The sequence below is a fragment of the Gopherus evgoodei genome, chromosome 22 (genome assembly GCF_007399415.2).
Source record: "Gopherus evgoodei ecotype Sinaloan lineage chromosome 22, rGopEvg1_v1.p, whole genome shotgun sequence".
Taxonomy (NCBI): domain Eukaryota; kingdom Metazoa; phylum Chordata; order Testudines; family Testudinidae; genus Gopherus; species Gopherus evgoodei.
This window is the reverse complement of record NC_044343.1, coordinates 4,564,657-4,587,716: the sequence shown is the minus strand read 5'-3', so window position 1 is coordinate 4,587,716 and position 23,060 is coordinate 4,564,657. Positions and strand designations below refer to the sequence as shown.

At 44.9% G+C, this 23,060-nt stretch overlaps 1 protein-coding gene across 5 annotated transcripts; it reads left to right on the top strand.

Moving 5' to 3' along the window:
- The first annotated feature begins 11,731 nt into the window (after window positions 1-11,731).
- On the top strand, window positions 11,732-18,649 carry CIRBP (cold inducible RNA binding protein). Of its 5 annotated transcripts, none has more exons than XM_030540532.1 (8): window positions 11,732-11,838; window positions 12,971-13,079; window positions 13,161-13,267; window positions 13,748-13,889; window positions 13,978-14,062; window positions 14,260-14,324; window positions 16,690-16,775; window positions 17,033-18,649. In XM_030540532.1, exons 2-7 carry the CDS (start codon window positions 12,977-12,979, stop codon window positions 16,692-16,694), a joined length of 507 nt encoding a protein of 168 aa, XP_030396392.1. In that variant the 5' UTR covers window positions 11,732-11,838; window positions 12,971-12,976; the 3' UTR covers window positions 16,695-16,775; window positions 17,033-18,649. The 5 variants fall into 5 exon arrangements, with proteins under 5 accessions (XP_030396392.1, XP_030396390.1, XP_030396389.1 ...); XM_030540530.1 differs by having other exon boundaries at window positions 14,257-14,324; XM_030540529.1 differs by having other exon boundaries at window positions 14,756-16,775; window positions 17,033-17,185.
- The last annotated feature ends 4,411 nt before the right edge of the window (window positions 18,650-23,060 follow it).

The window sequence follows — 23,060 nt, the reverse complement described above, 5'->3', positions numbered from 1 at the left end:
AAGAAAAAGACCCAAAAATGAAGACTGTCCCTATAAAATCAGGACATCTGGTTACCCTACATGTCTTGTTGGTCACATTCCACCTTAGATAGTGTCCATGCATTGTCCACACATTGGGAGCGTCAGTGTGTGTGACCCCCTCCCACCCCTTCTTTTGAGCTTAGGTGTCAGTATAATAAACGTGATGCTTTCTGCTAAACTCTGGTGGGTCCTCCCTAAGCTTACTAGCTGGCCCAATTTCGGGTAACATTAGGGTTAGGGGCCTGGCAGGCACAATCTGCAGTGAAAGGGGTGTCCGTAATAGTGTCACAATGCAGAGGCTTTCATACAAGGTTAGGAGGCACACGTGGGCAAAGGAAGCCATTGAAATTCAGGTGTTGGCTCACTGAAGGGGCTTGATTTTCCCCTGAATTGCACCTTGCAGGATCATTCACACCAGGGCGAAGCCAGTGCAGGATACCATGAGTTGGATCTAGGAGTGGATCTACTGTGAATGTCTGCACAAGGCACTGGGGAGTGGGGAATGAGGTCCAAGGTCTTTCCATTGGAAAGATAAAGGGATTCCAGTCCTGCCATTCAGCTTTCTAAACACACATGCACGCACACAGCACCACTACCCCCAGGCCCTGGACAACCAGCAGCCAGAAGCACTGTCCAAACTTGTAGGGCAAGATTCTGATCTCAGCTCCATTGCTGCATGTCCAGAGTTACTGCATGTCAGCCAGCATGGCTAGCCTGGATTTACAATGGAGAAACTGACATCAGAATCTAGCCTTTCATTTCCTATGGGCGCATCTCCACTGCCAGCAACCGTGACGGGCTCAGACAGTTTTACCACCCGCTTTGCTCAGGATCAGCACCTGGGCACAGGGTGGGGCATTTCAGGCAAACACGAGCCGCCTGTTTCCCCCCCGCTTTAGGAGAACAAAGGCACTTGCATCAGAAAGTTTCCTGCAGGGACACAGGGCAATCAATGGTGTTAGTGCAGAGGCACATCGGTGCAGCCAAAAATCTGATCCTTTGTTGCTATTTTTTAATTCCCTCTCTGTAATGAGGAGAACACCCAGAGATAAACAAAAGAATGTGAGTTACAATGGGACCTTGCTTCCTGGAGAAGGGCGGAGGTGTAGGAATGGGGATGATGCAGGCTGAGATAACATTTATGGGACTAGCAAGGGGCACTAGAACACTCTGGGCATTCTCTGCACTTTGAGGTTCTCTGCAGTTGTGGCTGCTATCTGCAGAACCTCAGGGCTCAGGTAATTGCTCTGCTCCTTGTATAGTCATTTGCATTTGTGTAATTAGTCATAATTTATAAACCTTAATAATGATACCTAGCCATTATCATCTGTGGATCTCAAAGCACTTTATAAAGGAGGCAATGTTACATATTTACACATGGGGAGGCCAAAGCACAGAAAAGGGAAGTGACTTTTGTCCAAGGTCCCCCAACAGCCCAGTGACGGAGCTAGGAACTGAACTGCAGTGTCCTGAATCCCATTCGGGTGCTTTCGATACCAGAGTGCACTGCAGTGGGCCTGATTCTCCACTGCGCTGTGAAACCAGTGCAAGGCTTCATTCATTTTGCACAGGTGTAAGTGACTGCACAAGATGCAAGCCATTGGAGAATTGGGACCCTACATTTACCAAGATGCCAGATTCAACTCACAGCAGCATCCGCTTAGCCTTTCATTCTTCCACCGCAGATAAACTGTGTTCCTCGCAGTTTACTGTGTAAGAATTTCAGACAGCACCCTCTTAACCTGAGATCCTCTTTCCACTGCATGGACACTAACAACCCTGTGGTGGTCTTTGGAACAATTGAAGTTTGCTTCTGGTGTCCTTGGTCAAAATTTCCTTGCCCTAACATTTGTTATGCTGTACACTGGTTGATTGCTGACCTCCACACCAGAGGTGGCTGCATTTCAGATGATGTGCTTGTGATGGATTGGATCACAGAAACCCCCTTGGGAGCTGCCACCTGATGTGCCAGGACTACTTCTACCCTTGCTTTCCCTGCCAGCTTAAGACTCCAGCACCCTGTCTTGCTGACCCAGACACTCCTGTCTGCTCCAATAAAGACCCAGGATCTGACTTACTTGCCCCAAAACTGCAGGTTTACCTGAAAGCAGCTCACCAAAGTGTGCTTGTCTTAACACCCAGATGCCCAACTCCCAATGGGGTCTAAACCCAAATAAATAAATTTTACCCTGTATAAAGCGTATGCAGGGTAAACTCATAAATTGTTCGCCCTCTATAACACTGGTAGAGAGATATGCACAGTTGTTTGCTCCCCCGGGCATTAATACATACTCTGGGTTCATTAATAAGTAAGAAGTGATTTTATTAATTACAGAAAGTAGGATTTAAGTGGTTCCAAGTAGTAACAGACAGAACAAAGTAAGTCACTAAGCAAAATAAAATAAAATGTGCAAATCTATGTCTAATCAAGCTGAGTACAGATAATCTCACCCTCAGAGATGCTTCAGTAAGTTTTTTCTCAGACTGGACACCTTCCAGGACTGGGCACAATTCTTTCCCTTAGTATAGCTCTTGTTCCAGCTAGGTGGGAGCTAGGGGGTTCCTCATGATGGCTCCTCTCCTCCCTTTGTTCTATTCCACCCCTTTATATATCTTTTGCATAAGGCGGGAACCCTTTTGTCCCTCTTTGGGTTCCCACCTCCTCCTTCTCAATGGAAAGACACCAGGTTAAAGGTGGATTCCAGTTCAGGTGACATGATCACATGTCACTGCAAGACTCCAAGCCTTCATTCCTCCCAGCCTGACTCACAGGAAGGCCTGCCTGCAAACAGAGCCAGCCAGTCAATTGCCCTGATTAATGGGAGTCATCAAGATTCCAAACCACCATTAATGGCCCACACTTTGCATAATGACAATAGGCCCTCAGAGTTATATTTCATATTTCTAGTTTCAGATACAAGAGTGACACATTTATACAAATAGGATGACCACACTCAGTAGATTATAAGCTTTGTAACGATACCTTACAAGAGACCTTTTGCATTATATTCACTCATTAGCATATTTTTATAAAATCATATAGGCTGTAATGTCACAGTGCTGTGCATAGTTGCAAAAGCCTTTTCAGATAAAAGGTGATATATAAATAAATGTGATAAATGGTTAGATGGTGGCGCAAGGTTGGGAAGAGTGGTGGCTGATGCTTGTGATGATGCAACCTGGCACTTCTAAAAGAGATATTGACACACGCCCAGATGCAGGCTACAGACAATAACCTGCGTCGCCTTCCTGGGAGGCCCTAATGCCAGAACTTCACTATGCCGCAAGGCATCTGTGCTCTAACTACACAAAGAGGCTGGGAGAAAGAAAGCGTGGGATGTTTACCAAGATAAAATAAGATGACGTCTGACTCTGCAGGAAGCCTGGAACCTGCCAGATGTTTCCAGGGTTCCCAAGGGGATTTGACGCCTGCACTTAGCGCATTAGGAAAGAACAACAGTTATTGCACCTCACCCTTCAGAAAGTCCTCGGACACAACCAGGGAAGATTATTGACTTGTGCTCTTTTCAAGCCCCCAAGATCGGTGCTGGTTTGAGGCAGGATTTGTGTTGCTATGCATAGAATTACTGAAGCGAGTAACGGTAGTGGACCTATACCAGCCCTTCCTGACCAGTGCTGCATGTAGTGCTGAAATGAAAATCAAGTTGAGCTCAAACTCAATCTCTGCTCAACACAGGGGTTCAGAATCCAAAGTCAGATCACCCCAGTACTTTGGGGCGTTTGGAAGCCTTGGCCCTGTTTCTTGGACTAAATGCAGGAGTCACGGGGTGACACTCTATGATCTGCATAATGCAGGACAATGGCTTCTCAGTATGGGGGTGATGACCCAAGGTTTGAGGGATGGAGTGCAACCAAAATTCCTAGCTACATAGGAGGGGGGTCCTGAAACTGATTTTGGTGGTAACATGGGACCCTAACAGGAGCAATGGAACGATGTATTAAACAGGCAAGGATGGATGAAGAGCAGAACAGAAATAAAACCCAAGCTGGCCAAAGCCAATGGGCCTTTGTGTTGATTGGAAAATGTACTTATTTGCTAAGGCTGAGATGTTGGATGCCTAACGTTCTCAGGCTTCTGTAAAAAACAGAGCCTGAATTGCTCCAGATACCAGTGAATATTCTCTATACTCTTTGTTTTCCTGTCGTTATGGAGAAAGTTGCAAGTATGGCGTTTCTGATGAAAAGACAGATGGCCCAGATCTATTGCAGCTTCTTCTGAGCGGTGCCGTGGGTCTGTGTCCTTCATTGAACTGTAGCTTTGTGCTGTAACGTACAAAGCAACGCTCCTGGGTAAATCACAGAGGAAATGCAGCCGTAGCAACCTCTCCTGCTACAGCAACAATGTGACTGCGTCAGGGATTTTCATCTAGTAGGGCTGGGTGAACAGCTCCCCTATGAGAAATGGGGAAAGATAAGACTGTTTCTGTCAGTGTGCTTAGTGCCTGGCAGAATGCAGAACTGACTGAATATTTAACCAATGGTGCTTTAGATTCTGAATCCAAAGCTGGAGCTGTGAACGCTCACTGCTATGAAGGGGGAAGCCCTCATGCAGCAGGGTATAAGCCAGCCTTTACCAGGTGGAGATCAGGAAGAAATGTCCCTGATGGGAAGGGGAATATTTCATCGGGGAGGAGCAGGGGTTGGAACTTGTCATTGTCGGAGATGGAATATTGAACTAGATGGATCATTGGTCTGATCCAGTCCAGCATTTCCTATGTCCCTAGGGCCCAAGCAATAAAGAAAAACAACCGGGCTAATCTGTCCATGTATTTAATAGACACACCAGATCAGGGCATATTTTGTTCACATTCCCTGGCCTTCCGCTCCAAGAATGACCCTGCACTAGTATCTGCAGTAGGACAGGTTCTGAGCACTTTACTAGTGTGTAGGGGAGGTCAATATGGGGGAAATCCACGCTAAGTAGTGGACTATGTTTTCCCTCTCTCTCCAACTGTGGAAGCATCCTGCTGTCACAACGCTGGCCTGAATTAAAACAATTAACTCAGCAGTCACTAGCGGCTGCAGTGCAGTCTACTGGGAAGAGCAATGGAAGGGATGCCATGACTCCTGAGCAAGGTATGACTCGACCACTGTGTGAGTCTGGGCGTGGCTAAACTTGGTCAGGTCCTCCATCAAACTGGACATATCAGGGCTGTTGCAAGTCTTAAAGGCCTTGGTATCTTGAGATTAAAGTGGTAAATGGCTTCACTAAGAGATCCCCCACTGCCTCCAGGGAGAACTTCAGTGCTACAGGAAGCAGGGGCTGCTCCAGGCACCAGCACGCCAAGCGTGTGCCTGGGGTGGCAAGCCATGGGGGGCGCTCTGCCGGCCGAAGGCAGCCTGCCTACCGTGCTTGGGGCTGCAAAATACCTAGAGCCGCCCCTGACAGGAAGTGGTGTTTTTGCTTCAGTAGGTAATGCTCTTCCTTCTGAGCTCATACAGAATCAATGCCAAGTAGCCAGTGGCTACTGTTGTATTAATCTTTAGTAACTGTGACCCTACTAACTAAGGCTAGGAAATACAGATAAGTCTTTTACTAGCATGGCTTTGCGCCAACACCCTTTATACATGTTCCATCATGACATTAATGGTTGATGAGCTTCTGGAGGATGTGTGTTTCTGATGAAATTTTAATTATTTTAGTATTATAATTGGACTGATTATTTAACATTAATAAAAGCAGCAAAGAGTCCTGTGGCACCTTATAGACTAACAGACGTTTTGGAGCATGAGCTTTCATGGGTGAATACCCACTTCTTCAGATGCATGTAGTGGCTACATGCATCTGACGAAGTGGATATTCACCCACGAAAGCTCATGCTCCAAAACGTCTGTTAGTCTATAAGGTGCCACAGGATTCTTTGCTGCTTTTACAGATCCAGACTAACACGGCGACCCCTCTGATACTTAACATTAATAATGTACCAAAGACAGCCTGGATCAGGAAGTCATTGTGCTAAGCACTGTAAGAACACAGATGAAAATACAGTCCCTGCTTCAAAGAGTTCATAGTCTAAGAAGACCACTTGCAGTCATTATATGGCACTTTTCATCATTTTAGGGTTGTTGTGACTTCAGTAATTTCTCATAGGGAAAACAAACTACTATTTACAATTTGTTCAACAGGGTAAGGTAAATATGCTTCATGTCTGTTCTAACCCGTGTGCTGGTGCTACTCACAGGCTGCTCACCCAGCAGATGGGCACACTGCAATGGTGGGTAGTTATTTTTGCGTAGCGTACCTTCAATTCAGTTTGTACAGTGTGTTGGGAACCTGGAATGAGAAGTGCTGTAAATCTCAGCCATTGTTATAGAACCATATCTATTACATATTATCAGCACACATGTTATGTTTCATTGCCTAATTAATTCTATGACAACATGGGAAGTTTACTGGGCCACCGGCCAGTCAATTACTAGGGCCGCCCAGAGGATTCAGGGGGCCTGGGGTCCTCCTGCCACTGAATTGCCGCCGAAGACCTGCCCCGGGATCCGCCGCTGAAGTGCCAGAAGGACGCCCCGCCGCAGGTCTTCGGGGCACTTCGGCGGCAGGTCCCAGAGTGAAAGGACCTCCTGCCACCAAATTGCCAACAACTACCCGGAGCGGAAGAAGCTCCAGGGACCTGGACCCTGTGAGTTTTCCAGGGCCCCCGGAGCGAGTGAAGGACCCTGCCCCAGGGCCCCTGAAAAACTCTTGTGGGGGCCCCTGTGGGGCCCGAGGCAAATTGCCCCTCTTGCCCCCTCTTCTGGGTGACCCTGTCAATTACTGAGATACACTCCTCATCCTGATATCAGCAGTCATGTGATAAAAATTGATCAGCTTGTTGGGATGCATCCCTGATACACATTAAGAGAATTTCCTGATACGAATAACAGCTCAAGGTGCCAATTGTGTGGAACAAACAAACTTGTTACAGTGCCAAGCAGGTGAAAGCTTTGCCTACAGAATATTACTCCAGGGAGCCTCTGGTGCATCTTCCTTGTTTATGAGCCAACGTGACATATGCTGTTACTAATGCCCTGGAGATAAACTGGGTGGGAATAAGTGGCTGTGGAGCAAATTAAGCCTCTTGGGAGTGCAAGATTTGGGACAAGGAAACGGTGAGGGGCTATGAGAACCAGCCTGATTCTGATCTCACTGACTGGTGTAAAACCCCACTCGTTTCCACAGAATTAATCTTAACTTACGCCGATATAAATCAGATCAGAATCAGGCCCTCTGCCTTTGGCCCCAGTCCCAAGTCAGTGGCAGTCTTTCCATTGACTTTAAAAGAAGCTGAATCAGACCTTAGGGTCCAGATCCTCAGCTTTTGACAGAGCAACACTGATTTACAGCAACTGAGGATCTATCCCTTGGAGCTTGGGTAGCAGGATTTTAAAGCAAAAAAATTGACTGAAATTACAAATGAAAAATCAGCTTTGTTACCTGAGGAACATTTAACTTGTCTCAGTTTTGTGTCGGGAACAAAAAATGCTTTTCAAAATAAAAGTGTTTGTTCCCATTTAATATTCCCCATATCAGAGGCCCTAGGAACAAGGATAAAGATACAGCTTTGCTCTTTTCCCTCCCTGACCCCACGGCCAGAGCACCAGTGTCCTACATGCAGTAAAATGTTTTATATCTCCACTTATAAAATGGCTCCACACTTCAAGGTCACTTTATCCGCTCTCATCACAAACCAGGAATGCAGATGTTAATATGTCTCTGATTTAATCAAAGCAGCCATGCTAGGAATTCAAGCTCAGGGCCAGCTTGATTGTTTTTTCTCTTCCCCTCCAAGGGCAAAAATGGATTTGCAATCCCAAACCCACACAAGTCAACCCTGCCCAACCCTGGCAACTTTTTAAATTATCATTGATTTTGATGAATGCAAAATCTTATGCAATATTAGGTAGAATTAAAAGCAATCCATGATTGTTCCATATTTTAAGCCAAGATTTGACATCACTGTATGAAAAAGGAAGTACATGACATTTAAAATCAACAACAAATGAATGAGTTCTTGGTCTGCAATACTGCACCCCTTGTTACTATTTAGTTTTTATTATATGTTATAATTATATCTCATCATTTTTTAATTGTTGCTTTAATTGTATTTATTTATTTGTTGGTATTATTATCTGCTTTATTGCAAAGCATCTAGGATACATTTAAGCACTAAGACAGTTTATATAAAATATATTATTATTTTTATTAATTTGCATGAATTACTTGGAGATTAAAACATTTTGCAAATTAATGAGTAAACAAACAAAACACAATAAAGCAAGGTTGATGAATCACTAAACATTTTTGATTAGCTGTACTTATTTTATTGAATACTTCATAGCACAATATACTATGTGGTGTATATTTTGCAGAAGCAATGATGTTTTAGTACTGTCATATGAGACCTATAGACAGTGGTTCACTGTGAAAGCTTTGTTGAAAAGTAGTGAAACCACCATATTTTTGTGTATAGATTAGGGAAGTGACAGTTATGAGATTCTCCATACATCTGAAGAAGTGATTTTTTTTACCCATGAAAGCTTATGCCCAAATAAATGTTAGTCTTTAAGGTGCCACCAGACTCCTTGTTGTTCTTGTGGATACAGACTAGCACGGCTACCCCCTGATACTTGAGATTCTACTGTATTTTATTATTACCGTACCAACATGGAAAATCTGTTTAGGATATGGGACATCAAAGCGGTTGTCCGATGAGTTCCCTTTTCCTCAGTCCACAGATCCCAAAATGGGTAGGAATAACACAATACTTTTACATAACAACGGCAGGCAGATGACTCCTTTGGGTTTGATTGTGGTTCCTATTGCTGCTTTTGTTTCCACATCCATTAGGAAATCACCCAAATTACAGCAGACCTGATCTAAATGTAAAATAGAAAGCCTCTCAGGTATTTTTCTTCTTTCTTTGTGACTGGGAATGCTATTAACATTATAAACAGAAGGTGGTTAGGGGATGGGGGGAGAACTTCAGTTTGTATGTCTTGAGCTGAACCGCAAAGTAAAATGATTTTGAGTCTTTCTTTTGCAATAACAATCTCCATCTCATTTAAAGCTCATCTGAATACCTTCTCTTTTTTCCTTGTGCTTGTATGTCTCTGCCTCTGCTCTGTTTTTAAGTGGCCCAGGATCACTTTATGAATCAGCATAACCCCTTTGTATAGGGGGATGACTTGCTTTATAAATCATCTACCTAGGCACTGCCATGATGAGACTGGGGAGATGGAATTACTTTATAGTGTTTAGACAGGGACACAAGGACATGCCCTGAAAATAGGGTCACTCCTAGTTTTCAGACATGGATGGTCACCAGAATGTGTGCGTGTTTGTGAGGGAGGGACACCAACAAGACACAGGACTGCTTTATAAATCAGCTCCCTGTGCCATGCTTCAGTGTGGGAGATGCATGATGTTTAAAGTGAACCCAAAGCAATTATGTCTCCCTTCTGCAGGCATCCCCATAAAAACACCCACTTTCTGTGGTGATTTAAAATGACAGCCAGGGCAGGGCACTTAGGAGCTCATCTTCTTACCCTACCTACCCTGTTAGTGATTCTTCTCAGCCACCCTCCCTGTCCTAGCTGTAGTCTAGTCAGTTATAATTATTTATAGGGTACTGCCTAGAGGCCCCAATCAGGATCCGGCCCCACTGTGTTGCACCCTGCGTACCCAGCCCCCGCAGGGTTCCTTACCATCTAAACAGACAAGTGAGATATGAACAGTGTAGGCGTGTTCGGTAGGCTGCAGTTTGGGGGTACAGGGGTATCTGGGGGCAGAAGGAATTATGGGGGGCATATGGGAAGTAGATGGGGGCTGTGCTGGGGGGCACATGGGCGGTGTGCAGGGGCTGTTTTGGGTGCACAAGGGGGTTATGCGGGGGCTGTGCTTTGGGGCGGATGGGTTGTGTGCAGGGGCTGGGGTTATGCGGGGGCTGTGCTTTGGGGCACATGGGCTGTGTGCAGGGGCTGTTTTGGGTGCACAAGGGGGTTATGTGGGGGCTGTGCTGGGGGGCACATGGGCTGTGTGCAGGGGCTGGGGTTTGCGGGGGCTGTGCTTTGGGGGCACATGGGATGTTTTGGGGGGCTGTGGGGGTTATACGGGGGCTGTGCTTAGGGGCACATGGGCTGTGTGCAGGGGCTGGGGTTATGCGGCGGCTGTGCTTTGGGGCACATGGGATGTTTTGGGGGGCTGTGGGGGTTATGTGGGGGCTTTGCTTGGGGGCACATGGGATGTTTTGGGGGGCTGTGGGGGTTATACGGGGGCTGTGCTTAGGGGCACATGGGCTGTGTGCAGGGGCTGGGGTTTGCGGGGGCTGTGCTTTGGGGGCACATGGGATGTTTTGGGGGGCTGTGGGGGTTATACGGGGTTATGTGGGGGCTTTGCTTGGGGGCACATGGGATGTTTTGGGGGGCTGTGGGGGTTATGTGGGGGCTGTGCTTAGGGGCACATGGGCTGTGTGCAGGGGCTGGGGTTTGCGGGGGCTGTGCTTGGGGGCACATGGGATGTTTTGGGGGACTGTGGGGGTTATGTGGGGGCTGTGCTTAGGGGCACATGGGCTGTGTGCAGGGGCTGTGCTTGGGGGCACATGGGATGTTTTGGGGGGCTGTGGGGGTTATGTGGGGGCTGTGCTGGGGGGCACATGGGATGTTTTGGGGGGCTGTGGGGGTTATGTGGGGGCTGTGCTTAGGGGCACATGGGCTGTGTGCAGGGGCTGTGCTTGGGGGCACATGGGATGTTTTGGGGGGCTGTGGGGGTTATGTGGGGGCTGTGCTGGGGGGCATATGGGATGTTTTGGGGGGCTGTGGGGGTTATGTGGGGGCTGTGCTGGGGGGCACATGGGATGTTTTGGGGGGCTGTGGGGGTTATGTGGGGGCTGTGCTGGGGGGCACATGGGATGTTTTGGGGGGCTGTGGGGGTTATGTGGGGGCTGTGCTGGGGGGCACATGGGATGGTTTGGGGGGCTGTGGGGGTTATGGCGGTCTGTGCTGGGGGGACACATAGGGTTCTCCTGGGCTGCGCTATGGTGGACACGGCACGGGCTATGCAGGGCGCTGACGGACAAGGCGGTGCTGTGGCGTTCCCTAGGGGAGACAGGGCTGGTCGGGCAGTACTGCGGGCCGTGGGGGGCACCCAGGCTGCGGGGCCACGCTGCGGAGGACCGAACGTCACAGGGGCCGCGGGAGCCCTTGCGCGGCGAGCCCAGCAAAACAAGGCTCTGCCCGCGCGGCATGGCGGGTGATGGCAACGCACGAAGCGGCCCTCCCCCACCCAAAATGGCGCCGCCGCCTCAGGCGGCCGCTTTGTTCCCACAGCGGCAGCGAGCGCCGCAATGCTGCGAAGGGCGCGAAACTAGGGCATCACAGCCCCGCCCCCTTCCCGGCCCAGGGTGAGTCTGTGCGTGCGCAGGGGAACGAGGAAGGGCTGCAGCTGGGGCGGCCGTAGCCAATCAACACCTTCCACTCTCTCATCCCACAGGAACGCGTCTGCAAACTTTCTCCCTCTACCATCCAATCAGCACTTTCCGCCGCACTCCACCCCCACGTGGGGAATACGAAGCGCGCATCGCTTCTCTCTCAGCGTCTTATGAATATTAACCAGGCTGTGACCAATCAGGAGGCGAGGCGGTGCTAGAACAGTCGCGGAGATCTCATTCCGGCCAGTGGATATTTGCATATTCATGAATAGGGCGGGGCCCGACAAGGGACTATATAAACAGCTGCGCCTGCAGCTTGCAGCGTACATCGTGCTGGGACTTTGAAGCGTCGTGTTGTCTTTATACTCATAGAGGACCGGTAAGGAACCCGGGCAGAGGCGGGGAAGGGCCTGGGGAGGCAGTATCGCCTGAGGCGGAGGCGCCCGCTGCAAGGCGGTGCCCCACAGGAGCGGCCGCTTTCCATAGAGGGAGAAGCGGGTAGGGTCGGTCTGTCCGCGTCCAGTTTCACATTCACCGTTGTCGGCTGCAGGAGTCCCCAGCAGGGCGAAACGCACCGCTTGGGCTGTTGTTAGGGGGAAGGGCGCGCAATTAACGACGACGCCCCTTCGGAAACAAAATGGCGCCCGCTCTCGGCCGGCGCAAAATGGCGTCTCCATATTAGCGCGCATGCGCCCAATGGGCGGGGCAAGGTGGGAGGTGCTAAGGGTTGGAGTCTTGCCGCAGGTCGTCTGTGCGCCTGACTCAGACAGTGGATCGTTTGCGCATGCGCCTTCCCGGGTGCCTGGAATGCCGTGAAGCTGGACCGCTCTTCCACATCGCGCATGCGTGCGAGGGAACGAAGTAGGCGTCGTGCTGCAGGGCATCTTGGTTCCTGCTCCGGCCGCGTGCTCCTGAGGTGCGGGGAGCCGGTAGACACACGCACTCCAGCCACAGCCGCTTCGAAGGCAGCTTCGTTTCTTACGTGGCCCGGCGATGTTACCCGACACTACGGCAGTCGGTTGCTGTCTGGCCTGATGTTAGATATCCGCCTGAACGGGGTGGGAAGGGCTCTTCCTGATATGGACCCACTGGGGCTTGTTCTCTGTGGATGGGGACTTAGGAAATGGACCCCACACACAGGTTCTGGTCTTGGGGGGATTATTGCTTGGCTGCAGGGATAAGTCATGCTGCTGGATAAATTACTGCCACTGTGGTCTTCTCATTTCTGTAATCTGGCTAATTTTTTGAAATAAACACTTCTAATTGATTTATGTTTACATGGAGGCTGACTATCAAATAGGTATCTCTAGATACAAAGCTGTGGTTCTCGTCTGTGAATTGCACATGGCAGCTTAGTACTACCAGCTGTAGTATTGATACAAGTATTATGGTCCTGGTGACACCAGTCTACTGAATTAATCCCTTGGTTCTGTGTGATTACTATATACTGAAGCAACAAAAATAACTTTTCATGTGAGATTTAACCGTTGATGTCATGTTTTTGTTTACAGAACAAAATGGCATCAGATGAGGGAAAGCTCTTTGTTGGTGGACTGAGTTTTGATACCAATGAACAGTCACTGGAGCAAGTCTTTTCCAAATACGGACAGATATCTGAAGGTAAGAACAAAATAAGTGGGTGTGATGAGTTTTATCTTTTTATGATAGTGGATATGTGCCAATGGTGTCTTTGTTTTTCAGTGGTCGTGGTGAAAGACCGAGAGACCCAGCGATCCAGAGGCTTTGGATTTGTCACTTTTGAGAACATAGATGATGCTAAAGATGCAATGATGGCCATGAATGGAAAGGTAAGATTTTGTGTTCCATTTTTTCAGAGACTGTGTGCAGAGCTGCAGAATCATGATATCCAGAGGAGGAGTAGTCTGTTTCTAATTAAGTAGAATTAACCATTGAGGGTTTAGAATGGCAAAATCATAAATGATTCAGGAATTAAAATATTTTGACAACGCAATGGAATATTAAAATTTCTAGAAGCAGCTAAAGTAATGGGCAAGTCTAAAAATATAAAGGAAACCTAGATAGGCAGACATGCTCTCTTATTTCAAGCAATATTTTTATTTTTGAGTGCTCTGTAAATATTATTTAATGGTCGTGACTTGATTCTGATTTTGGATATGGGGGCAAACCATTATGGACACAAATGACTAAAACTTTTTCCAGTTTCTACCGTAAGTTTGGACAGCTTATTTGGCAGCTGCTGTCCTGTTAAGTTTTAAAAGCATGTAAATAGTGATACTATTCATTTTTTTTTTCTGTTTTGTTTTTAGTCTGTTGATGGGCGTCAAATTAGAGTTGACCAGGCAGGTAAATCATCCGAAAACAGATCCCGTGGATATAGAGGGGGTTCATCAGGTGGCAGAGGCTTTTTCCGTGGAGGCAGAGGTCGAGGGGGCCGTGGCTTCTCTAGAGGTAAGTTAGCGTAACTGATTTTCAATAACTGACTGGAAAAACTTCTGTTTCAAATGTGTTAATTGGTTCTTTATTGTGTCCATTCAAGGAGGTGGAGACAGAGGCTATGGAGGAAGCAGATTTGATTCCAGAAGTGGTGGATATAATGGATCTAGAGACTACTATAGCAGCAGGTAAACACAATGAAAGTAGACTGTAAGAGGTTCAAACTGCTGACTCTTGAGGTTTTTGTCACAACTGCCCTGAAATAACTCACTTAACTTGACTGGGATGTAAATTGGTTCAGTCCCAATAGTACAGCAAAAATGTAATGTGTGTATAGATGACAGCATGTTTCATAAAACAAACATTTGTTACTTTTTACTAGCAGGAATCAAGGTGGCTATGGTGACAGGTCTTCAGGAGGGTCCTACAGAGACAACTATGACAGTTACGGTAAGTTTTAGTTCAAAAGGGAACGAAGAATATACTGCCTTGGGAGCTCTCTATATCGATTGACCTGTTGATGTCTGAAAATACTGTAAGGCTCAGTTGGACCATACCACACTCTTTGTTCTTGCCCATAAGAACCAGTCTGTTTGCAACCAGGCCTTGGAGATGTTTGCCACTTAAATTCTTAATTTTAATGCATGTGTAGGACTTGCCTGGATCTAAGGCAAAGCAAGTGTAGTAAATACTCACATACCTGAAGTTCGAGAATTAAGCAAAACTCCAGATGCCCTCTAACAAACTTTAATCAAGGGTGGGGGACATTCTCTTAAGCTCTAGTGAACTAGCACTAGCCTCTGAAATAATACAGGGAGTAAAATGCTGGAACTTGTCTATGCTTCGGTGCCTTTACAATTGTGCCTGCTTCTTGTCCTCAGCTACACACAACGAGTAAAAATCCTTCCTGACTCAAGATCGTCCTTCCAATGGCTGTATTTATAAAGATTTTTGGAGCTTCGCTGAAATCGTTATTGTGTAGTACATCTACTTGTATTTTCACTTTTGTAGTATTATCAGTTCTGATCTTGTCAAACACAGCCTGACAGCTTCTGATATAAGATGGTCTGATTAGACTTTTCTTTAAGAAAGCTCTGTTTCCAAGTGTTTTTAATCTTTTTTGAAAGCACTACGGATTTTATTTTATCCTCTGTGATAAGCCAAGGTGTTTTTTTTAAAAGTTGTGATGTTGGGGCCCTAATTCAGTTTTTTGAGATAGAAAAGGACCTTTAATTCAATGTTCACTGGAAGCTGAACAAGCTGTGGACTTTATATTTTTTTTTTTTTGAAAGTGCATTACCTTCGTCTCTTGTAACATTCCTTTAGTGTAGCAAGGTAGGCATGCAGCCTGGGTGTAAATTGGAAGGCAAACCACCTTGATATACTTAAAGAGAAACTTGCTTGTATGTTCAACCTGCATAACGGTATTTTTACTGTATGATGTAAATTACCCAGAAATAGACTCTCGCAAACTTACCATAAAAGAGGTTCTTGAAAATGTTTATTTATATTGTCCTTTTTTTACTGGAAGAAATATGCATATTCCATTGATATTGTATTTGAAGTGGTAAAGGATTCTTGTATACAGTTTTCTTTGGCTTTACGAAGCCTATTAAAAGACCGTCTGAAATGAACTCTGCTCCTGACATTTACATTTCATTGCACAACACAGTCCTTGAAGATCTGGTGAACAAACCAAGTAATAAGGAGGAGGACTCTAGAGAAGAGAGCCTAGTGATAGGAGTATTAAAGCAAGCTAGACTTACTGACCATTGGAGAGAATGTAATCTTAAGTGGTCTTGACATGTGAACACTGTCAAGATGTTTTCACATACGAATAGTCAAATTGTCTAGTGACAGACTACCAAAAGTATTGTAATGACTATCTTGTTATACTTAAATCAGCAAAAGTGGAGGGAAAAAACAGCTGGCCAGTTTAGTCAGAGGACAGTTCAGGATTTTCATAAAATAAGCAGACATTAAAATTTGTAGTCTGAATCAGTCTTTTGAGAACAAGTAGTTACTGGTTTGACACAGTGTTCCAAGGTAGACAAATTGACTTAATTAGCTAGCTTTGTCATTGCCTTACAAGTTCTAAGAATTCTCTGCTAGCGTATGGAAACTGCAGTGTCCTTGGAGAAAAGAAGTGTTGTGCCTCCAACAGAAACCTCTGAGACGAAAGCTGCTTTCTGGGCTAGTTCATATGTGGAAATAGTCCTGTAATTCGAGGTAACTCCTTTTGCTCATGTCCGCATCCTTCCTCTTGTTGAGAGCTCATTTGAAAGTCTAATGTACCTGTGAAATATTCCTCTGACAGTTTTGGTCAACTAATGGAAAAATTTTAAATCCATGCCATCTTTGGTTTGTGGCACAACTTCAGTTCCACAGGTCAGAGTTGGGCATACAGTCATGTCTTGCCTAGTAGGTATGGAAGCAAGATGGGAAACAGAATTCCCTAACTTGATTTGTGTTCATCTATTGAGACTCTTCCTAGACTCATTAAGTCACTTAATTGTAGCTTTCTTTACCATCTTACTTGTTGCCATTAACTTTCTCCCATAGCCCACACTGTTCCTAAGCAGCCATGTCAAAGTGGTTAACTGTCTCTGCTTAAGGATCAAATGATATATATTGGCTGGCATATCAAGGCATCAGCCAGCCCTGGAATTTCCCAGACTGTGCTTCTGTGATGTGATAGGGTTCAGCGAATGGCTTGTGAAACCCTTGTATATGATGTGACTTGTGTTTGGGGAGGTGGGTGGCAGTGTAAACACCGTGGTTGGATATGGCTAGTAACACACATTTGCTTTACCAGGTTGAAGAGAAGATGGACATTTGAGCCTGAAACAGCATTCCTGAGCATTTCATGAAAGCAGTACCAACAATCAACTTCCTAAGCAGGTACCATCTACAGTGCATTCCCTTGTAAGAAATTACTGGACTAGGGGAGAGCTTTTTCTGGAGAAGTTTGATTTTAGGTTTGGTATATGTATATGTACATGTACCAGAATTAACGTTTTGCCTTGTGCTAATATCCTGAGAGAAATAAATGTATGTTGATAACTTGACAAACTCTTGGTTAGTAGTTGCAGTTTTAGATAATTTAATGTGCATATGGATCTGCTATTTGTAGAACTCATTGTCTTGTTTTATTTCAGCAGTGAGCTGCATTGAAGAGGATTGATACAGCTGTTGACTGAGCAATGGAGTTCAAGAGCTTTGAGCAGTGTATAATATCTGATATAGATCAAGTGAACAATCTGACTTGTAACAATTATAACTGATAGAATAAATTGGATTGGAAAAAGCAATGATTTTTAATAAATTCTATAAATAAATGCAAGAAAGATGTAGTCGAGGCACAATTTGATAGATTTTGGGTTATGTGCATAACCCAATATAATTTAAAGCGTTGGCATTGTGGAAATCTGTCCCTACTTGTGAAGGTCCAGTTGATCAGTAAAGGGTTAAAGATCATTGAGTGAATCCCTGTGTAGGATTCTAAGAGGTTTGATTATGGCGGGGGGGAATGAAGGCTGTTTTTCAAAAATAATTTAGAATCTTGCCATTTTAATGGCTGTTGAGCAGGTAACGATTTGGTGGTTTTACCCCTTCATGACCAAGTCCAAGTTCAAAAAAATACAACCTAAAGTCACTGAAACACCATTGGAAGCTTGTATTTGGGTGTTCTAGTGACATGTATTCTACCTGTTTTGCATTCACAAATATTACTACCTTCTGATAACCAAGTTTGATGGGGCACTATGATCATTTAAGCAACTACATAAATACTAGTGGTCAATATTAGTGTCTGTTTCAAACCTATTAGACTAATAAACCTTGACATTTTAGAAATAAAATTTACATATTGAAGTTTTTGCCTTCTAGATTAAGGTTCATGTACATTAGTCTACAGGTATAATTGGTTTGCACCCTCTGCTGATGAATGTTAAAATAATTCTAGGGGAAAGTGTCAAAATTACACTAAATAGTTTTCTAAAAGCTTTTCTAGAAAACCTCCATATTGGGTGGCAAATCAGAGCTCACTATTCTGCAACTAATTTTTGCCATTTACCAGTTCTCAGCACCAAAAAAAATTCTACCTAAGTACTGCTATTACTTACTCCTTTTTCCAGTTGAGAAATCTGTTTCTTTGCAGCTTACCGTAAATGGCTGTTTGAGACTTCTCATACTGTTAGGAGAAAAAACATTCACATTTGGGTTTGATTATATAATTCTAATTTGAGTTTATGCCCTGAGATCTCTGCTAATCCTATTGTGTAAATCATGATTTAGCAGTTAGGCTACTGAAGGTGACTCAGCACTAGCAAAACCTTTTCTCCCAAGCCTCTGTCCACAATATGAAATTGTCTATTGGGGCAATTGCCTAGTACTGAACTAGCTGCTTTATAGAGTCCTGACTTAATAAGGAAACTAGTATGTTGAAGGAATGCTGACCCATTAACTTGCATTAAGTACTGCAGTGAGACAAGCTTTTCAGAAATACTTTAATGTTGGGGAAGACTTTCATTACAATAGTGCTCAAAGCCTCAGTTACTTTGAAGCCCCTTAGTTTTGGTGCTGTACAAATGCCTAATTCTGTACAAAAGTTTAGAATAGGGGCTAATCTACCGTTTTTGTACTATTCATGTAGAAACATAACAGTACAACCTAATGCAGTCGTAGTTAACTGTTATAAAAAGACACATACCATGTATAGATAAACTTATTTTACTCAGTGCAATTCCCTTATCTAAATAAAGTTGTACAAAAACCAGACCAGCTTAAGGGATGACCAAATGCTCCAGCTAGGAGAGAAGAAGGGTGAAGAAAAATGGTTTACAACTGTTTACAATGTATAAATGAAAAGATGCCAGTGGCCACCTTAGTAGTTGCCTTCTATCAGCTTACCATAGGTGGCATAGAAGTGGGTTTTAATGACTTCCTAAAGGAGCATTCCAGGAGGACATTCCTCACGTAAGATGTGGCTCACCAAAAAGCCTGAAGGTTTGTGGGAGAAAGACATAGATAGGGTTTGGCTTAACTATCCATTTCTCTTAAAGCTTGTACAAGTGCATCAGTTTCATACTTAGCACGTAGAAGTGCTTTAGAAACATTTGTCTAAAAGTATTTCAAAATGGGATCAAAAGGAATAACTGGCTACAGCCAGTAATAAACACCACCTTGAACAAAATATTGAAGACTTTTTGACTCCAGTCCCTAAAGTCAGCCAACCCAATACCTACCTGTCTTTCCTCAAATGTGTTCACTCAACTTCTCATCTTACCAGCTTTGTGCTATTCTATTAAGGTGTTTCCTAGGCATCTTTCTCAAATTCCATGTAATGGCTACCTTATGCACTCATTGGTTTTGTTTCATTGTACTTGTTTACCTAGAAGGGTCAAAATTAAAGCCCTGTGAGGGTAAAAACAGCCTTGCTTTCATTTGATCTGCATGCTAAAGTCACTTACTTCTGCTGCATGAACATAACTTATTCTCTCCCTTGTAGCTTCGTCTTGCTGGTGCTGCTCTGAGAACTTGGGTTCAAGTATCATTTTCCTAACTGAAACTTCAGTGAATCCTCAGTTTGTAGCTTGCTCTGTACAGTGTTCCTCATCCTTGAAGAACTTACGCTGGTGCTTATTCTGACTCTGAGGCCTTGGCTACACTGGCGCTTTACAGCGCTGCAACTTTCTCACTCGGGTGTGAAAAAACACCCCCTCTGAGCGCTGCAAGATACAGCGCTGTAAAGCACCAGTGTAAACAGCGCTGGGAGTGTGGCTCCCAGCGCTGCAAGCTAAACCCTATCAGGCTGTGGAGTACGTGCATTCTCCCAGCGCTGGCGCTGCAACCACACTTGCACTTCAAAGGGCTGCTGTGGCAGTGCTTTGAAGTTTCAAGTGTAGCCATACCCTAATTTACCAGTGCCTTGTGCAGTTATTTACAGCAGTGCAAAGTGGATGTGAAAAGCTACCAGCTCAGACTACGTAGTGTGTTCACCCACCTTGCACAGGTGTGAGTGACAACACAGTGCAGAGCACTGGAGTTGCACACCCCAATATCTGAAATCTTCAGTCCCATACTCATATTGCACACTCTGATCAGAGACTGTCACTACACTTCCTAATCTGCAGCTAGGTGCCAACCATTTAATGAAAGTTGCTTGAAGTAGATTTGATTGCCTTAGTTTCATAGGATGTCTCATCAAGTCATACTGTTTTTCAAAAGTAAGTGGATCCAAACTCTCTTGCTCAGCTTCTAGAACTAAACAACTTGAACTTGACAAAAGACAAGTTGACCTTTACAATGTGATGTCCCAGAGGCTGGCTTCAGAAACCTTTTTTGCTAAGAAAATTATCCTGTCATTTAGCTACATTGTCTTTGTTTCCCTTACTTTTGTCTTAGCAAGCTGGGCATAGATGGCTTGCTTCTTCTTTTGTTCCCCTCCTCATTTTCCACTGTATTAATACAGCCCTGCTAATTAACTTAATGAAATCAGGTGCCTTATTTAATTCCTTCCTTTAGTTAAATTCTTAGTTTATTTTTTCATGCTCTAAGATGCTTCTACCCCTCAATCAAAATCTCCTTTCCATCAAATACTGGCTTACCTCATTTTATTGTCTCATTTCACTGGAACAAGATGTCATCTGGTTTCAAGAACTTTGATATCCAATACCTGGCTGTGAATGTTTCCAATACATTCCCATGTAATCCAAACCTCTCCTAAGTCTCTGCCCTTGTGGCTGTCATTGCTATGTTACACCAGTGCCATGTCGTGCTTAAAAGTTGTGAACTAGAAGTAAAGCTGAGAGCAAACAGCTGGGACTAAAAAAAAAAAAAGCAGTTTTACCCATATTGATGTGAAGCGCCCTTGTGCTGTGCACTTTCCATACTCTTGAAATATCCCTGAGTTAAAATTTAATTCTGCTATATGGACTTAAGATGCCTTTTTAGTAGCCAGGGGACTGATTTTTTTAGATGTACTGAGCACCTATTAAATTGGCTTCAGTTGGTTCTGGGGTTGCTCCACACTTAAAATCAGGCCCTATGCTCCTTGTTTAACTCCTGAAAAACCATGTAGCTCTCTACATTTACAGCTGCAAAGTAGATTTCTGAGACTTGACAAAGGGGGCAGAATGCTGTGTGCAGGTGATACTTCAAGGAAGAGGGTTCCTGAACCTACCTGTGTACACCAGATTTACAAACAAAGATGCTAACAAGGAACCCCCTTCCCTGTCTCAGGTTAATAAGCAAAATGCATTTGATCATATCCCAGCCTTTCTTTACATACTGCCTCATCTACCTCTCTCATGAGATTTATAGGTACTGCCAGTTACGAAATCCCATTCAAGATCAGCCTTTCCAAGAAAGCGTACAAGAGTTTGTGCAATATGATAGGCTAGTGAATAGGTCACTAGACTAGGAGCCAGGAGCTATGGTTTCTATTGACTGTACCACTGATCTGCTGTCTGACCTTGGGAAAGTCCCTTTTCTATGTCTGCATCTTGGACAGCTATGAAAACTGAGGAACAATGAAAAGATTTGTGTATACGCTGTGGCAAATCCTGATGTCTACTTATCTTGTACCCCATCAAACTCATCAACCCCAACAAGAGTTAAAAAAACAAACCTTCAATCAGTATGTTGCCTGATGTATTTAATAATTTCTCTGTTGGGGACTGGGTGTTCTGCATGCCCACTGAGCACAGTGCAGCATATGAATCCTAAATGGCTTGGAAGCCTTAATGGCAAATACACTCTCAAAAGTTAAAATGAATGAAATGCACACACACAAAGTCTGATACAAAAAACCTGAAAAGTTCCTGATATGATGAGGCCTTTGTGCCCCAAATTACTTGTGCAAATAATTGTAGGTGCAAAAATGGAGACCTGACTAAGTTTGATCTAAGGCATTATTGGTTTCACAAGTTACAGTGAATGGATTAACGCAATGATTCCCAGAATCGGTTTGGGATGAAATAGAATTGGCTGAACCGATGTAATGAGGAGTCCCCTATGCAAAGGACTCCCAGGAAGTGGTTTTGAGATGTGGAACTACAGTGACACCTAATGGCCAGTGTCAAAAGGAAACAAAAGTGGCAGAAACTTCCCCAGCCTGCAAATTCTTTTAAATATTGCTGGGGGAAAACACTGCTAAAGTGAAATATTTTTTCATTCAATGGACTTTACTGAGATTTCCAATAAAACAATTAGGGCCAGATTTTCCAGAAGAGCTCAGCACTAAACAGCTCCCCATCAAGACAAACCCAGATGTCCAAAAGACACCTGCATCTTAACCTGATGAGCTTTTTCAAAATTTAGCACTGACAGCATGTGCTGAGCTATTTTGAAAACCAACTGGCAGATCCTCAGCTTGTGTAAACTGACCTAGTCACACAATGGAACTATGACAGTGTAAACTGACATAGCCGCACAATGGACCTAGAACAGTTCATGCCATCTTGGGATCTGCTGGTGCTTCATGTAGATTGAAGTGGTGGCTTTTGTGATGTGGTTGCTTGTTCAGCAGAAACTGAGCTGAGCCTGCTGACTACTTTAAATTGTCATTGGTAACAACTTTTAATTAGTCCGATCCTGGTCAAATTCAGACCAGTAGCCTAGAGAAGTTCCAATGTCATGTAGTCTAGGAGGTCTCCAATTCTGGTTGTTTCTGCCAGGATAACCTCCAGCGCACTGCGGGGGACTCCGCCACCTGCACACGAAAGTAAGGGTTGTGTAGCAGAGGCTCCACAAGGAGCTCTGTCCCCTCCGTGGCTACAATGGACCTGGTCGCCAAGAACTGCTTCCAGGTCTGGATGAAGTCCTGGTAGAAGATCGGCAGCTTGGAGAGGTCTCGCGGAAGACCCCTCAGGTGATGAAAAAAGCTGTCAGGCATATTGGAGCCCTTGGAGGTGGTGGAGGAAATTGTACGCCAACATGCTCCATGCCAGACTACCTGCAACATAAAGGAGTGTCTGCAGGGCCTGGAGGCAGAAGACATGGACTTGGCTGTGGACGCAGACCAAGCCCTGTCCTCTCTTGTCTGGGGAAAGACTCAGGACCCCTAGTTCAGTCCTGGCCAGAACTCCAGAGCTACACTCTGGACCCAGGCAGGAAGCCCTGGGGCTGGGCTCAGGCTGTTGAGCTGGTGCCAGAGCATGGACAGGACTAATTGGTTCAGCACCA

What these genes read in the sequence shown, in the direction of transcription:
- CIRBP (XM_030540528.1), top strand. Translation starts at nt 12,977, where the DNA reads ATGGCATCAGATGAGGGAAAGCTCTTTGTTGGTGGACTGAGTTTTGAT. An exon ending in ATACGGACAGATATCTGAAG is followed by an intron (nt 13,080 to 13,160) that starts GTAAGAACAAAA and finishes TTTGTTTTTCAG; the next exon opens with TGGTCGTGGTGAAAGACCGA. An exon ending in AGAGACTACTATAGCAGCAG is followed by an intron (nt 14,063 to 14,256) that starts GTAAACACAATG and finishes ACTTTTTACTAG; the next exon opens with CAGGAATCAAGGTGGCTATG.